Source organism: Xiphias gladius, chromosome 2 (assembly GCF_016859285.1).
Source record: "Xiphias gladius isolate SHS-SW01 ecotype Sanya breed wild chromosome 2, ASM1685928v1, whole genome shotgun sequence".
Classification (NCBI taxonomy): Eukaryota; Metazoa; Chordata; class Actinopteri; order Istiophoriformes; family Xiphiidae; genus Xiphias; species Xiphias gladius.
The window spans coordinates 18,103,866-18,122,084 of NC_053401.1; the positions used below are offsets into that span (position 1 = coordinate 18,103,866).

An 18,219-nucleotide genomic window follows, 5' to 3' on the forward strand; every position below is an offset into this window, starting at 1 on the left:
GGGGTTGTTTTTGGATCGGTAGCTGCTGACCTAGCATGCCTTACCATGCCAGCCTTTTCATGAGCCCCTAGGTGGTGCTCATTCTTGCTTCGCTGCCAGTGGCTGGGGCGGATGTGCTGTTTCCACCCTCCTTGACTTTATTATTATCTTTATTAGATAACAGTAGGAATAATAGGATGAACATTTTGTTTGGAGGTGTCAAAGGCAGTATTAGTACTAGCGTTTTTTCCCCCTTCTTCTCTCTCTTATCCACCTTATGATGTGGGACACAAGCAGGCTTGTGCACACACACACAAACACAGACACACTATATCAATCACATGTCAGTTTTCTTTTTTGTTTCCTGGCCAGACTTTTTTAATTTTACTGTCCTGTACTTATTGTTTTGTTTTGTTGTTGCTGTCAACGTTATGTCTTTGCAAATAAAATAAATAATAATAAATAAATAAATAAATAAAACTCCCCCACAATGCACTGCTGGACAGGGTGTCACACCCCTTCTTCCGGGTTTTCCCAGACCGTCCTCACATGAGTAATGTCAGCAGAGCGGATCACTATGGATGGAGGCGAGGACCAGGAGTTTTGTGCCTTTACAGCTCTTCACGCTGGGGCCCTGCGGTCCTCGGGAATCCCCCAGATCTACTGGAGGAGTCTACATCACAAAATCACCAGCGAGGTTTGTGTTGGCGAACTGACATCCAACCAGTATGAAGCGCTGCATCACGCGCGATATGTGTATTATTAATTAATAATTAAAGTCAGATCGTCAACAACTTGCGTGATAAATTTAATGATTTAATTTTTCCTTTATTTACAAATGTAAACATTGGTTAGAGCACATCTAAAACCCGTTACTAAATGCGTGTGTCCCTTTGGTAAACTCAGTGTATAATTAAGGCACCAATCAGTATGTTGTTTTAATGCATTTTCAACCTTTATGGTTGGTTTTCATGCCATGTTATAGGCATTTCTGGTAGGCGAGCCTTGAGAATCAAGGCTGACTAACCTTGATGTTTGAAATGTTATTAAAACTAGTTTTGCTTTTGGCTATTTAAAATGTGCCGGGTTGAAGAGTGGAATTAACAACATGTTGAACATGTCAAAGCACCTTTATTAATGACGTTTGTTGAAGATAAAAGGCAGGCAAACTTTAAATTGACAGTTTCTCCAGTGGAGTCTGGTGATGTCCATACGAGAACAGGCTCAATGATTTTATATATCATAGATTTACGATGCTGGGGAAGTTTTCGGAATCATGCAGTTCCAACAAGAAAACGACGAGGATGACCAGGAGGAAAATAGAGAGAAAGGGGCGAAGAAGAAGGACAATCCTGGAACAGTGATCCGCTGTAAAGTGGTTGTGACTCGAGAAAGTGGGCTGCAAGCCTCGGAGCCATCCAGGTGAGGTCGACAGAGGCAAAAACATCCCTCTCGATAGAAGACTTTGGCATTATTATATGGAGACCCAAAGTTAAAAAAAAAAAAAAGTATAGTATATAGTATAAAAATTGTGTAAAAATATATACTTGAACCAACAATTTGTGAAATAATAGAAGAAATGTCTCAACTCAGCTCAATATTATGAAATGTTATTTCATATTATGTTATTGGAATTTTATAGGACTTAATTATGATTTCATAATAGAATATTTTATTTCAAAATGCCCATTCAAAAGTCTGTTTTAATTTCATAATGGCCTTTTCCCCAATGACTTTTATTTCATGTCACATTTTATTTCATGCTGTAGCTTTTTACACTAATTGTGTTGTCACTCCTCCCTCACCTTTCAGCCAATCACGTCCCCTTGCTCCTTAAGATAGTAAACTCAACAACTGCGAGCAGACTTAGCCATTAGCATATGTTAGCTAGAGCAATAAAAATGTCAAAGTCATTCTGAATCAACTAACCAGAAGCTAAGTAGCATAAAAGTGTGTAAAATATCTTTATAAAATAAAGTCAGACTTTTGAAAAAGGGTATTATGAAATAAAAATGAACTCTTGTAAAACTGTTATTGTGAAAAAAAGATGATATAATGTTTCATAATAGCGAAATAAGATTTAACAATTATTTCACAAATCAGTTTCATTTATATTTTTACACAATGTAGTCATGTGATCATTTGTAATTACTTACTTATTTGTTATAAACCATTTTGGGGCTTGAGAGTATTTAGACTGGGAGTGCAGGAATGAAATTTTAATCTGCTATGACTAAAGTTAGAAAAAATAGGAATTGTCAAGCAAGATATCTACAGCTGTATTTATAAGTGCCGTTCACATGCGAAATTAACTTCAACTAAGAAAAAGATGGAGGATAAAATGCTGAAGCATAAATAATTTACAACAGTAATTAATTTAAAAAAAAACGTCCATAAAGGAAACTGTCGTGATAATTGCTTGTGGTACACATTGTGTATATTGTTTAGGAGGTGTTGACCTGCTGAGAGTTTGAGCTTTGGTCTAACTCAAGGCGATTCAAGCAGAGATGGAAACAAAGTCATGTGCTTGTGTTTTAAAACAGAATACACACTTTTTTAATTATGAGTAAAATGCTACTTACAACATCAAAAGGACTTGTTTAGTTTTTATTTAATTTATTAGTATTTATAATTATTTTTGCACATAAAAAATGCAGTTATTTATAGAAGATATGATATTTACACAGAGCGATTCACACAATCTAAAAAACTTTCTTTTGTACTATAAACAGTTAAGATGTGAGGAATATTAATTTTATTAATTTTTTGGGAGGTATTCATTTACAAAATTCTGTTCAGTCAGCCATCCAAACCTAAACTAAATAATAATAATAATAATAATATAGCAGTGAGCAACGTATAACAATGAGCAAAAAGCATCAAACTTAGTAGAGCATATACACCCCTTAGTGAGTACAGAAGGGAGGGGTTGCTGTGTAACTGTAAAACACACACATATACTTAGTTCCATAATTAATTGGTGAGATAGATTGCAGCTCAGGGACAATTGCCTGGTACCAGCTGGGTTGTTTTATCCCTGAGGGTCAGGCTGTACCTTTTTAACTGAACAGTGAGCAATCACTGCCCCCCCCCCAAAAAAAAAACCTTTATGAGCATATACTGATTTTTTTTAAAAGACACTTTAAATTGGGTTTTTAAAATAATTTCAACCTGAACTTATATCTTTCTGCAGTGTTTTCCTGGTGGATCATGCCTGGACATACTCTGTAGATCATGCCCGTCAGCAGCTGCACCAGATCCCAGGCCTGTTGCCCAGAATGGCTGCCCTCATGGGGGTGGACTTCCATGGCGAGGCCCCTGACCCAGACACGGTGGAGCTGGTGCTTGAGTGCATGTGGAAGTACAACCAGACTTACCAACTCTCTCAGGGGGTATGTTAGGAAACATAATCCACCCTCCTAGGTCTAATTCAAAGACCTGCTCACAAATATAATGAAGGTTTCACAAACCTTAAACTGTTTTTTTTAAACAGTCTTTAATTCAATTCCATTTTAATGACATTTTTTTTGTATAGCGCCAAATTATAACAAAAGTTATCTCAGGGCACTTTTCATATAGAACAGACCTGGAGAGGGTGTCTGCCTCCCGGACCCAAACTGGAAGATGGTTCCACTGTAGAGGAGGCTGATAACTGAAAGCTCTGCCTCCCATTCTACTTTACGAGACTCTAAGAACCACAAGTAAGTGGTTCCTAGGGTAAGAGAGTATTTAGAGACATGTTGGGGCAGCCTCATAATAAGGAATTACAATAATCAAGCCTAGAAGTACCAAAAGCATCGACTAGTTTTTGTGTATTTTTTGAGATAGATAGATAGATATGCCTGATTTCTGCACTGTTACATAGGTGAAAAAAAAGGCAGTCCTTGGAGATGGTTTTATGTGGGAGATTCCCAACGGTGATAAACAGGACTTAAACCAGCATAGAGCGGTTCCTTTAATGCCAGTTAAATGTTCCAGTCTCTGTAATAGGATTTGATGGTCATTAGTGTGAAATGCAGCACTAAGATCTAAGAAGACAAGTAGAATAAGTATTAGAAGATCATTTGTAACTTTCACCAGTGCTGTCGCTGTGGTATGATGCACTCTAAATCCTCACTGAAAATCCTCAAATAAACAATTATTATGTATAAAGTTGACCAACTGGTTGGCGACAGCTTTCTTGAGGATCTTAGAGAGAAAGGGAAGGTTGGATATGGGTCTATAGTGGGCTAGGACATATGGATCAAGAATAGGCTTTTTAAGAAGAAGTTTAATTACAGCTACTTCAAAGGACTGTAGCACATAGCCAGTTAATAAAGACAGATTGATTTATATCTATTAAAGAGGTGCTAACCAAAGGTAAAACTTCCTTGATGGTTAAGATGAAGAAATCATTGAAGCTATTTGGTGAAGGTCAATGGGAGAAAAACAGTCCCAATATATATCAGGTTTTAAAGCTGTTTCTAAGGGTCCTGTGTTTGATAAAACAGTGCTGGTTGAGGGAAGGAGGTGGTGAATTTTCACTCTAGTAGTCAGCTTAAGAAGTCGTTACTACTGAGAGCTATAGGAATACATGGATCAATAGAACTATGACTGTCTGTCAGCCTGCTTACAGTGCTAAAATGAAACCTAGGGTTGTTTATATTTTCTTCTATTAAAGATGAGTAATAGGCTGCTCTGGCATTACAGGGGGCCTTCCTATATGTTTTAAGATTGTCATGCCAGGCTAAGCGGGATTGTTCCAGTGTGGTATAACGCCATATCCTTTCAAGTTTTCGCGTTGTTTGCTTTAATATGCAGGTTTGGGAGTTAAACCAAGGGGCCTACCTCTTTTTTTAATTATTGCCTTTTTTAGAGGGGAAGTAGAGTCGATTGTCATTCTCATTGAACCTGCAGCACTATTGAAAAGATTATCAATATGGGAGGGACTAAAGTTAGCATAGGAGTCCTGTGTTACATTGAAACACTTTGTTAATCTAGTCCAGATTTTACAAGTGTAAATGTGGGGGTGCTTGATCATTGACCTGGTCAAAATGTAGTGACATGTACATTTTTTTTTTTTTTTTTTTTTTTTTGCTTTCATAAATACAATAAAAGTTTCACAAATTTGAAAGTGGGTTTTAAACGACATTAAGGCTTTAACCTGGGTGTCCAACACACTTTCACAACAATAAGTGGATCAAAAATCGGTCACTATAATGTCGTTTTAGTTTCTCTTAGATTTTCCCGTAACTGCTGAATCTTCAACATCATGTTTTAGAGATCAGGCTATTATATTTGTTGAAGTAATAGAATTTTCAGTGGGATTCGGGTTAGCCCTATAGTTAAATGTTTCTATACTTAAACAGTTGTTGTTGTTCTGTAATTACAGATGACTTTCGCAGAAAGAAAAATTTTATTCTAGGGAATTATCCCCATCGGACATACCAGACCTACCGGAAAAATGTCCTGGAAAATGATTTCTTGAAAAGAGCAGGATCAACATGCTTACATTTTTATTGTGAGCATGTTAGTATGCTGGTGTTAGCATTTAGCTCAAAGTAGCCTCAAAATACAGTCTCACATAGCTGTGAGAATGCTTTTTAGATAGTTGAAATACCAAACCCTTGGAAAACACATCAGTGTCGTTGTCGTCTTGTATTTTGGGAAATTATGAACTGCTTGATTTTTAGTGTATGGTATGGTGTATTGGTTCTTTCGCCTTTTCCACTCTTTCGCTTATTTTGTACTAATACAGCCAATGATCGACTTTGTGGTCGTATCATTAGATCTGTGGCTGTATGTCTTAGACACTCGGGTGAAGACAGGAGCACTACAGTGAACTTATCATCCCCTGGTGGTAAATTGGATTAGATGGTTGGGGAGGCTGTTGGTCAAACCTGGTAAATCCAAACATATCCTTTGAGAAGGCGGCAGAGTTTGAAGACTCCGGGGAAGCCTCACTCATATCTCTGGCAGAGGTCACTGAGGTAGTTAAAAAGCTTTTTAGCGGCAAGTCAACAGGTGTGGATGAGATTTGCCCTGAGATGCTGAAGGCTCTGGACATTGTTGGGCTCTCTTGGCTGACACACCTCAATGCTGCATGGAGGTCCGGACAGTGTCTCTGGGTTGGAAGACTGGGACAGTGGTCCCCATATTTGAAAGAGGCGACCGAAGGTGTGCTCCGGTTACTGTTTCCCCTTTCCAACTCCAACTAAACAAGCAACACAATAAACAAACACAAAAGGCAACATACAAACAAACTACTGTGAAGTTGTAACTTGAATGGATTATTGGACTTTTATGAATAAAATAAGAAATTAGTGAATAAAGATACAGTAAATATCAACAAAAATGGGCAGATACTCGTGCAGTGATTGTTTCCTGAGAGACAAATAACGTATCTGAAAGCCAAGTATCTGTTTGATGCCTTCAGAGGGCAACTGACAAAAGGAGTGGTCACTGGTCACTAGTGACTCATCTGTTACCCATTATCTAGCCTGGCTGTTCTAGGACCAGCAAATGAAGGCGGCTTCAGTAAAGGCCTGGCAAAGCATCTCAAGGGAGGAAATCTAGATGTCTATAGGTTCCAGAACACAGGCAGTCACGGACTACAAAGGATTTTCATGCAAGTATTAAAAATAATCCTTATATTTATAATTATGTAGGTTTGTCCAATTACTTTTGAGCTTCTGAAAATGAGGGACTATGTATAAAAATAGCTGTAATTCCTAAACAGTTAATGCAATATTTTTTTTAAACCCTTTGAATTAAAGCTGAAAGTCTACCCTCCAATCACATCTTGATTGCAAAATTACAAAAATTGTCTCACTGTCTAAATACTTCATGTATAAGGTAAATAAAAAAGGGCCCAATATGTAGCCTTGTGATATTCCACAGGAGATGGGTGCAGAGGAAATGGATCACATTATTGATTCTAACAGAGGCTGATCTGTCTTGGAGGTAGGAGGCAAACCGCTGAAGGGCCCAAATGCCAGCACGGCAGCAACATGCTTAAGGCGGTCCAAGAGGATGGAGTGATCCAATGTGTTGAAGACAGAAGAGGGATCTAAAGGAATTAAAATAGTGTGATTTCCTGAGTCTACAGACAAATCATTTGGCACCCTCGGGAGAGGGCACTCTGTGCTAATGCGTGCCCTAAAACCTTACTGAAATTTGTCCAGGATCCTGAATTTTTCTCAGTTGAGAGAAAACAACTTTTTAAAGAATCTTGGCTATTAATTATTGACGAAATACAAGGCCCAACAGTGTCCAGCACTTATTTGTCGTTGTGTGAAAATAGCATCTAAAGGACATGTACTAGGTTTCATATGTGAGATATGTCTCAAAGAGGAGATAGAATTTGGTTCAAAGTTGATGAAAAGTGAAGAGCATGAGTTTAACTCTGATGGATCGTAGGAGTGCATTGAGATCTTAGATCATATAGTGTCAATTTTGCTAATATAGAAACTTAGGAAATATTCACAGGTATCCGGTTTTGCTTCGTGACAATGTGTGACTGCAGGGTTGAGTACTGTATTTATGGTATTAAATAAAATTTGGATCTATGGGCATGTTTGAAATGATATCTGAAAAATATTTGGCTGTTTCTGCCTGGCAGTGAAAGGGATAATAGAACTGGCATAGTTTCCCAACAAACTGGGTTCAGGAGTGAGGGACGAGGGTGGGGTGGAAAATATAGTGGGCCAGAGATCAGATAAACTGACATCGTGTATCTGGACACTGGAGACCAGAATGCCAAAAGTTAAAATAAGGTCCAGAATATGACCATGTACTTGTGTTGGACCTATGACTGATGGAGTGAGATTGAGAGAGTCAATTAAATGTAAAAAATTGCGAGCCACTGGGTTTGATGGACAACAAAGGTGAATGTTAAAATCATCTAAAATTAAAAAGTTATCACATTTAGTAACCATAAAAGACAAAAAGTCAGAATTAATCGCTTAAAAACCTTTTGAATATAGGGTGTCTGTAAAAAAGTGCACAAAGCACTGGAATTCAAAAATTGCATATTTGTCAGTTGACATTGGTTTACAGTTATATAGATCACCATTAAAAACCATAACATGCCCCCACCACGTCCAATAAGCTGTGGGGAGTTAAGGTGCGTTGAAGTAAAATCATATACAATGAAGGACTTGTCGGAGAGTGATCTGACATTTAAAGGTGCCATTTTGCATGAGGTGCAGTTTGAGGAGAGTGCAGAATGGTTTCCCTGTGATTGGTTGAAATATGAATCAGATTATGTGCGTTGGAAGCAGTAGTTCGGCTGTACTGGTGGGAATATAATCCAGTGGTATTCATTCAGGTATACTGGCATGTGTAGGGGGAGTGGGGTTTACAGACCATAGCCTAGAACCGTTGGAGAATTTACTGTGGGAAGTGGAACCAATGCTATTGGTTAAAGGGCTTGGGTTGAGGGGACATCATTTAGAGGTGCAGACTTCTTTTTGTCAGTTTGACTAGTGTGTCCTGTGTCTGACGTCATACGCCAAATGATTAACTGGTTTACCCCAATCCATTACTTGAGCGTCTAAAGAAAGAAAAAAATGTTTTTTTGCTTGGATTTTGGTCAGATGTGACTTAAATGTGCTCACTAAGCACGGCCTAGCTGTTGTTCCTATAAAGGTTGAGTGCACTTATTGTAAGTCACTTTGGACAAAAGCATCTTCTAAATAAATGTAATGTAAGGCTAAAACAGAAAACAAACTGCATTTGCACATTGAAACACAACAGTCTGTGGACATATTCGTCATGTCAGTCCACTCTCTGTCCTCCTTCACTTCACTCTGCTCCCCCTGTTGTGTTTTCATGTGCAGTCAGAAGAGGAGAAGGTTCCTGTGTGGTACATCATGGATGAGTTTGGCTCCCAGGTGCAGCACTCTGACCAGCCCAGCTGTGGCATGGCTCCCTTCTTCTACATACATGGCCAACTAACCTACACTGTACTCTGGCCCCTGCAGGACCTGCAGGAAGGAGGTGACAGCACATCAACACACACGAGACAGAAAGTGATCAGGAAGTCAGAATTTTAAAGGACACAAAGGGGATTTTTGTGTATTTTTCACATTGTCAATTTAGCATTATATGCTGTATCTTATTGCTCTGTGCTACAGAGATCCATTGTTGTCCAAAAACTGGGCACTGGGTGACATGTTCCTTCATTACCATGAACACACACACACTATAGTTTATTTTGATTCAGTCCCACATACACTTTCCTGCTGCCCCAAATACTCACTAATGCACTATTTCTTCTTGTTTATTTGTTAAAAACTACAGTGACCTGCTGTTTTAAAAAAAACTAATCAGCCCTTTCTCAAAAATGAAACTATTTATGTCTTCAATAGGAACCAATGGGCTTGGAGCTGAGAGCCACAGACAGAGTAGGGAAGTCAGAAAGTAATGAGACACTATTTCCACACAGCAGAATTGTACATCTTATGATTTTCACAGATGAAGTAACCCGCGATTATACATATGGAGAGACAAACCCCCTAGTGAGGCGGTGCCGCCTGTTACCATGGATACCCGCTGATCTGGAAGGGGTCAGCAATGCCACCACTGAACCCCCGGACTCATACTACGAGGTGAATACTATGAATGTGGTTCATCAAACACAGCACAACACGTCTAAGAAGGAATTTTTTCCTTCTTGGGGTCTTTACGTAGTATACTGGCAGTGTTTCCACAGGTCACTTAAAAGTATTGCAAGGCAAGTTTATTTGTATAACACATTTCAACAAGGTAATTAAAGATGCTTTACGTAAAACATAAAACAGAAAGGCATCAAGACAAAATGTAAAAGCTTCAAGATATAAATGAAAAAAAAATACAAAAGTAAAAGGTACAGTGCCGTGTAAAAAAATTAGTAATTCTGATTTAATAAAAGGCAATGACAAATAGAAAAGTCTTTATCCTTGATTTAAAAGAACTGAGAGATTCAGCAGACCTGCAGTTCTCTGGGGGTTTGTTCCAGATATGTGGAGCATAAAAACTTAATGCAATTCTCAATGTTTAGTTTTGACTCTGGGGAAAGAAAGCAGACCTGTCCCAGACAAGCTGAGGGGTCAGCAGCAGTAATTTGAAACAAATTCTTTTACAGACAGGAAGCCAGCCTTTGTTAGAGAGATCTGTAAACACACAGTAGTTGAGTCGACTGTAAATAAATGCATGGAGAAGTTTTTTTTTCCAAATCCTGCTGAGACATAAGTCCTTTAATTCTTGATCATTTTTTTAAGGTGATAGTAGGCTGACTTTGTAATTGGCTTAATGTGGTAGTTAAAATTGAGGTGGGAGGCCATGACTACACATACATTTCTGGCTTGGTTTGTGGTTTTTAACATTGCTGATTGAAGCTGAGTGCTGTGTTTTAATCGTTCTTCCTTGTCTCCAAAAACTATAACTTCAGTTTCATCTTTGTTTAATTTGAGAAAATTCTGGCACATCCGATCGTTGATTCGTTCGATGCAGTTACTCAGAGGTTGAATGTGATTACAGTCCCCTGGTGATATGGTTATGTAATTTTCAGTGTCAGCTGCATAATTATGGTAACATATTTTGTTGTTTTTCATAACCTGAGCTAGTGGGAGCATGTAGATGTTGAACGGAAGAGGCCCCAGAATGGAGACTTGGGGAACTCCGCATGTCATTTTTGTCCACTCTGATATGTGATTACCTATAGACCCAAAGTAGTAACTGTACCTTAATTAGGATTCAAACCAGTTTAGTACCATGATGGAAACTCCTGCCCAATTTCCCAGTAGGTCTAATAATATGTTGTGATTTACTGTGTTGAATGCAGCACTGAGATCCAGTATTACTAAGACTGAAGTGGTTGTCATTAAAGATCTTAGCAAGTGTAGTCAAGTGCTGCGGTGTTGACGAAATCCTGACTAGGAGACATCAAAACAGTTGTTCTGTTGTCAGTTGTTGACAGTTGTCAGTTTAGGGCCATGAGGTTGTTGAGCTGTTGAAAAACAGCTTTTTGTACAATTTTATTTAAAAACGGGAGATTTGTTATAGGCCTATAATTATTCATTAGTGATGTTGAACTTAGGGAAGTGCAGGTTCTGTTGGAGTGTCTGTTCTTCAGTTTTAGAAACATAACTACAGTGGTTGCGTGTTTGACTCTTGAGTGCTGCCAAAATGTGGGTAACCTACACTCAAAACTGAGCCTGAACGCAACCTGTGTAGTGTATCACTTAACTACTTTTATTCAGAATTATGAAATATAAGCCCTTGTTTAGTTTACCACCTCCGAAGAGGAACGTGTATCAGTCTAATGCCAGAAGCCATGGTTTCACGATTCAATGGGTCTCTGCTCTCTACTTCAAAGGAACACACGGTTAATGATTGGGTCCAAATAAAAGAAAATTTATATACTATTGTCTGCTAACACAGGATAAAGGCAATGACTGAAAATTAAGATCCAAAGTGGAGCAAAAGAACAATGTTAATCAATAGCTGATAAGTGAGTAATGTGATAAAATGGGCAATGGAGAGAATGTGTTTAAACTATGTATGGTATGGTTATATTACTAGTGGATTTTGAGATGTCTATGAATGAAGTCTAAGGACAAGAAGATGTTACCAGTATTTCGACATCAACAAAGTCATGAGCAAAAGAAAAGAAGGCTTTGCTTGCTTCAACTGGCAGTATGGAGATGCCCGGCCAGATCCCAAATCAGTTGGGTCGGTTGAAGTTGGTAACCTTTAATGGCAGACCCTTCGTGGATCCTCCCTGAGGCATTGTAGGTTGCCCAGGCAACAGGTTCTGCAAATGTTTATCTGCTATTTTAGTCTCTGGAAGTCTGTTAGCAGACTCTTCCTTTGGCACCGCTGATTATTTCTCGGCAGTTGGGGCATACGGGTTGTCTGCCTGTGGCTCTTGCATATTGAAGCGGAATAAAGTACAGTCTTGGTTGAAATTATTGGCACCCCTGAATTTTAAGTAAAGAATTTAGAAAATCTTCATAAATAAATGCAAATTAACCAATTTTGTATTATCAAAATATTTAATTAAATGTCCAGGGTTGCTAATCGAAATAAAATAAAAATTTAAAAAAAGCAAAACTTGCATAATAGGGAAATAATACAAACACAAAATGTACCCCTGACACAATTATTGGCACCCTTCACTAATATTTGGTTGCAGAACCATTGGCAACAATGACAGCCTCTAAATGTTTCTTGTAGCCATCTAGGAGCCTCTTGCACTTGTCTGCTGGTAGTTTCTGCCACTCTTGCATCGTTATGAGTTCAAGTTCTTTTAAGTTTGCAGTTGTCATTTTTGCGAAGGTAGATTCCAGATTTCTCCAAAGGTTTTTGATGGGATTTAGGTTAGGACTCATTGCTTCTTTTGTTCTGCCTGATGTGTGCTTTGGGTCATTGTCCTGCTGAAAGACCCAAGACGTTCGCCACAAACCTAGTGTTCTGACATTGGGTAATACATTTTTCTCTAAATTGCCTTGGTAATCTTCTGATTTCATCATTCCTTTGATACTTTCAGTGCCTCCAGTACCAGAGGCAGCAAATCAGCTCCACAGGATGATAACCTCCACCATGTTTTACTGTAGGTAGGTTGTTCTATTCCTTATGGCCCTCATTTCGTCACATATGAACAAACTGATTCCCCAAGAGCTCTACTTTGGTTTCATTTGTCCATAGAACATTATCCAAAAAAGACAAGTTTTTGTGAACATTAGTCTTGCTTTTTTGTGCTCCTCTGTCATAGTGGTGTCCTCCTTGGCCTACCTCATGGAGCTAAACTTGGTTTAGTGTTTGGTGTATGGTACAGGCTAAAACCACCACTCCAGATTGCTCCAGGTCAGCCTGAAGCTCTTTAAATATATTGTGTGGTGTTTCTTTTCCACAACCCGCACCAACCTTTGCAGACTTCTCATTGAGTTTCTCCTTAGCAAATTAATTAATTCAGGTCATGTGAACACTGAAAACTAAGCACAGGTGAGTCTTACTTGTTTTTTGTTTTGTTTGAGGAACTAATTTAAATTAATCAAAAGGGTGCCAGTAATTGTGTCGAGCGTACATTTTATGTCTGTATATGTTATTTCTCAATATGAAATCTTTTTTTTTTTTGTTGTTCAGTAACTTTGAACCTTTTTTTTTTTCAAACATTTAATGAATGTGATGCTTGAATATCTGTTATGAAAGGCAGTGTTACTAGGCAAAGTGTATCCTGTGAATTATTCCAAGCCCTGAGCATACTAAAAAGGCACAGTTTTACCAAGATGTGAACAGACTCTAGGGACACTGAGGATTATCCATCAAGATGATCTGGTTGGATAGCTGAATAGTGGATAACTAGATTGATAATTTCATTTTAGGTAGCAGGAATTTATTTTGAATGAAACATTATAATTTCCTACAGTTACGACTTAACTTCTCTGTGTTTCTCCAGACCATTGCACGGGAGAACAAGGAGCAGCCTCCTGTGGAAATCCAACCCTACAGTGTGCCCAAGGACAAAATCCTCAAGTAAGACTCTCATGTCAGTGACTCTTCATTAGAAATCTAAAGAGATAAATGTGGATCATAATACAGCTACATTCATAGTTCATACATCTCACAGAGCTCTGCACCGATCACAACATGTCTCTGCCCTGACAGCAGCTACACCGACGCTCCCTCACTCTCGCTCACCCACTCACTCACTCTGACAAACTATCAAGGATTCATTGAAATACCGTTTGATTCTGCAAGAAACATAATGATTTTGGAATCCATAATCATGTACAGTCTCTCTCCCCCCATTCCTCTCCTATTGCTGAGGCAGCCTGTGTGCAAACATATACAATCCCATATTAGGCAGTTGCTGTAATGTTCAAGGCTTACACATGCACGCACATACATGCAGCAGCGAGGCACAGGTGAAGATATATACATATATGTAAACTTGGGTCTGTTGGAGCTATACACATTTCCTTATACGGTGAGAAAGATTGTTAAATGAGTGAGTCTGCCTGTTTTGAAGAAAGGTATAAGATAGGGCTTTAGCTTAGGGAACCTTTGCAGAAGACCTTCTGCTTAGATTTTCTCCCCAGTGACTCACTGAATGGTTGGCCACTTTTGTGCTGTGGTGAGAATTGTTGTGCTGTTTTTGAATTTTGAAGTAAAGCTTCTAAGAAGAAAATTTTGCTTTTGACATCTTTGTTCGAATCCCAGACCCACCGAACCCTTCTTCATCAACTGCTCTTCATCACAACTGCTAACAAAAATTTCTGTCCTTAACTTGCAAGCTCCAGTAAGTAGCTTTCCAACCATTATATCTATTATGTTTCCAGAGTCAGCCGCCCCACTGTAACTTAAATGTATGGATCAAATACAGTTTCAGATCAACTAAATTCAGTTTCATAGTATCACATTCAGTTTCAATTCAGCTCCAATCTAATAAATTCAATTTCAAATTATGCAATTCAGATTCAGTTTCAATGCAATAATTCAAGTAATTCAAATTCAAATACAAATGATTCAAATTCAGTTTCTATTTCTACCCATAGCTTGCTCATCTTCTCGTGGTATGCAATGGTCTCTTTCTGCTGTTGCTACCTCAACTGCAGGTCAATATGCATGTCTCCAAACATTTTCAGAGAGACAGTGGCACGCAGGTGTCCAGGGGTAGACTGATGTTTCATAGCTGCTTTAGTTAAGCAGCTCAAATTATTACATCCAATGCTGGACCAGGGCCCCTTGTCAGGATTGAAAAGCAAGCAATCCCTGCAGTATAGCTTGTTGGTGCGGGGGCTACCCATTGTAGCTGCTAGTTTGAAAACGCCTTTGGTCACTCTTGCTAGCTTGCACCAATCCTGTAAAGATGGGTGATGGTCGACCTTTCTGGATAATTTGTAGTTTTTCCTGAAAAGGCAATCTTGAAAATGGAGTTTTGATAAATTCAGCCACATGGTCTTCTTCTTAACCAACTCCAGCCATTTAGCTGCTCTCTAAGTACTTTGTTGTGGTTTGTCGTTTGTTCGACTCTTTCTTCCCTCCTTACTCACTGACTACTTACGCCGGTCGCTTATCCACTACATATTCAGGAAAAAGTGGCCGGAAGATGTCAGGATATTGTCCCGCCCACAGCTCAGATAAATATGATTGGCTAAGACAATTGTCAAAATCAAATTCATGTCCACATTGACTTGAATTACACACAGATTCAGCATAGCTAATGAAGGTACTGGCACAGGGGAGTCACTGATTCACCCAGATACCATCGAAAGAAAAAATTTGATTGGTCCATTTCCAATTCGTTATATTAAGTCACTGTTTGCCAAGACTTATTAGTCCAAGTTTATAATGATGATTTAGAAATTATAACAATTATTCCAATGGATAAAATAATTAAAAAAATATATTTATAAGGAGTACAAAAATTCTTTCAGTAATTTTCCTTAGGCCTTCAACGAATACTTTGTAGGCTCAGAGGGTTCCCCACTGCTACTAATAGAGGATGAAATTCATTATCATGGTTAAATTTGCTTACAATGACTGAATGAATATAAAATAATAACTAGACACTAGCTATGGCAGGGTGCGGTGAAGGTTGAGGTCAGGAGAACTGTACAGACTGTTGGCATGCAGCACAGGCATCCAGTCATCTGGCAGCATGCGGGCAGGAAAACTTTACAGCCTGTTGGCATGCAGCATGGACATCGTCATCTGGCAGCATGGAGCTTGGCGGTGCATCTAAGCTCTCAGTAGACTGCGAACAGCAGAATGTTCAGCATTCAGGCAGGCCATGTCATCAATCAGACATTAGTGGGTGAAGCAGATTTTAATTCAGGTATACTTACACTGGATTATGGAGATACCCTGTATGATCAGGCTGCTGCTACTACTCTTTAATTCATTCGTCGCTGTAGACAGCTACCTCACTCACCACTGAATTCAAGGCATCTAGAAGTATCAACATACCTGTATGTTACTGAGTTATTTAACATCTTTAGTTGACTTTCTCATGTAGAAGAAATCTTAATCTTGTTGAGATTTCCTGATTAAAGCTTATAGAAAACAGTTACTGAAGTAAAATGCACACAGTGCTCTCTAAAACCAGAAACTGCAAATGAAACACACGCATCCTGCTGTTGTGTGATGGCAAGGGGTGTTTTATCAACTGCATGGAAAATTTCCGACATTCTACCATGATGAAAATCTTGTGACCTGCTGGAAGAAGTGTCAGGAGACCAAGGATGTCTTAAGCAGAAGCATTTATTGGTGTTTGTTGCATTGAGGAGAAGAGAGATGAGCAATACAGATGTCAACAAGTTAATCAGTGTAATGCTAAACCCAAATCTGCCAGCTGTCCTCCTTACAGGGTGTATTTAAGGTTATTCTTCATGGGCCACAACAGCAATCCAAACATGTGTGAAGATTCTAGTTGGTACCACTCATAAACAATGCAGTATGTCACCTAATTGTGTCTAAGGAATTTCAAGGGAATATAGTCTCTGTCTCTGAACTGAAGGGCTCTTGTGTATGACTAGACCCCACCATAGACTGGATTCCCAGTCAATTACTTTGATGCGATCTTGGTTGCTATGGCAACTACCATTGGGGACTGGGATAGTTTTACTCAATCAGTGTCTTTAGAGCTATCCTTAAGACAGACAGTGAACTTATTTTTAGGGGCTACTTGTGAGTCTCATAAGCCTAATACTAACTAAAGACCTAAATAAGAAAAAATCCCTTCACATCTACAAGTTGTTGTGGGCAACTCACTCATTGAACAGAACGTCATCATTGATGTTTATGTAAAACTCAAAAGTGAAACTGTTTAGACTCAGCCATTAATCTGCCTATTAAGAACACTACCTTAATCGCATTAAAAATGTATTTTGGTAAAAAATGTGAAGCAAACTGAAATAGTCACAACTTGGGATACATGACAGGTTTTTTGTGATTTTTGAGAGGTCTGTGTTTTTGCCTCTGACAACTACAGCACTGAAAATTGCCTGAACGTGATCTGAGCATATTTTTTCATGTCCACACTCAGACATAAATGTGACAAAGTTTAAGTTAAAAAAAATATTGAAGCCATTAAAAGCTATCAAGAACACTTGTAATAGCTGATGACATGATCACCAATACAGTTAACACCTAATTTGAATTATTCCTTTAACAATGTTATTTTTGACTTGTTCATTGAGGTGTTAAACAAAGGGCATCTATCAATTTTACAGCTCAGGTTGAGTCAGTTGGGTTCATTTTTATTTTTCATGGACTGCCGTCCTGCAGTAGTGGGGGTTTTTTTGTTTGTTTTTTAAAACCCACTACATTATGTGTAAAACTTTTACTTTTTTCCTCTTGTGACTGTTGCCTTATTTTTGTGCAATTTTCCACATATTTACATTCTTCTGTATTTTGTTTCCAGAGTTTACTCTAATATGTCACAAGTAACAAACAACCTGACACACCCACAGTTCGAGCTGACGGAGGAAGAGGAGGAGGCTGATATTATCTGGGGCTATGATCACATCAAAGACTACAGGTCAGAAATAAGCAACCCACACACACAACATTCATACACTCCATTGGCTCAGTTGAACTCTTTTCACATGTCAGACATATCTAGACACTGCTTCTTAAGTAATCGGAGATGCAAAACCTGTACTTTCGTACATTCTATTTGTTCATATTTTATACTCTCTGGTTCTATCTCTGCAAAAAATCAATGATGTTGATTTTGAGCGGCTTAGTTTGTCAGCCTCAAGTTTGCATTTTGGCCAGCTGCTTCTCTAAGTATAATAAATGGTTGTGACTGAATGTTACAAACTGAGATCAGAAGAGTTGAGACCTTTATGGTCTAGTGACTAAAATGTTGAGCAAGTCTACATAGTTAAAGCTAAAACAAATACTGTAGCTAATAACTCATTTTGGGAATTGACAGAAATTGATCGGCAAACAGTCCTTCGATGTTAGCTATCAAGCAAAAGACATTTGAATGGCATCAAGGTGACATTTTTCAAATATCGCCTTGATGGCAACAGTTGCACTATCAAAAACCAGTGGTTTCTTTGTGACTTTCTGTATTTAATGTTAGTCTGTTAGTGAATGGCATTAGTGAGTGATGCTTCTGTAACTTGGATGGATGCAAGCACCAGATTGTGTTCTGCAGCTAACTGCATATCTAGATCATTTATATGTTATGTAGTTGCATATAACTTATCTAGGGGCTATCATTGACTTCATTTTTTTTCTTTTTTTCCATACGGTCTTTAGTGG

General features: G+C 38.5%; 1 protein-coding gene across 4 annotated transcripts in view; it reads left to right on the top strand.

The window, feature by feature from the left end:
* The first annotated feature begins 496 nt into the window (after positions 1-496).
* Positions 497-18,219, top strand: part of ttll12 (tubulin tyrosine ligase-like family, member 12) — a 45,911-nt gene continuing 28,188 nt past the window's right edge. For 3 of the 4 annotated variants that reach the window (XR_005708990.1, XM_040146599.1, XM_040146608.1), the window contains exons 1-7: positions 497-676; positions 1,226-1,401; positions 3,173-3,371; positions 8,799-8,958; positions 9,436-9,569; positions 13,400-13,476; positions 17,369-17,485. Coding sequence is in view for 3 of the 4 variants with exons in the window: in XM_040146599.1 (XP_040002533.1) it covers positions 536-676; positions 1,226-1,401; positions 3,173-3,371; positions 8,799-8,958; positions 9,436-9,569; positions 13,400-13,476; positions 17,369-17,485 (1,004 nt within the window). In the remaining variant the exon portion in view is untranslated. The remainder of the gene's footprint in view (positions 677-1,225; positions 1,402-3,172; positions 3,372-8,798; positions 8,959-9,435; positions 9,570-13,399; positions 13,477-17,368; positions 17,486-18,219) is intronic. The other variant, XM_040146619.1, reaches the window with a different exon arrangement.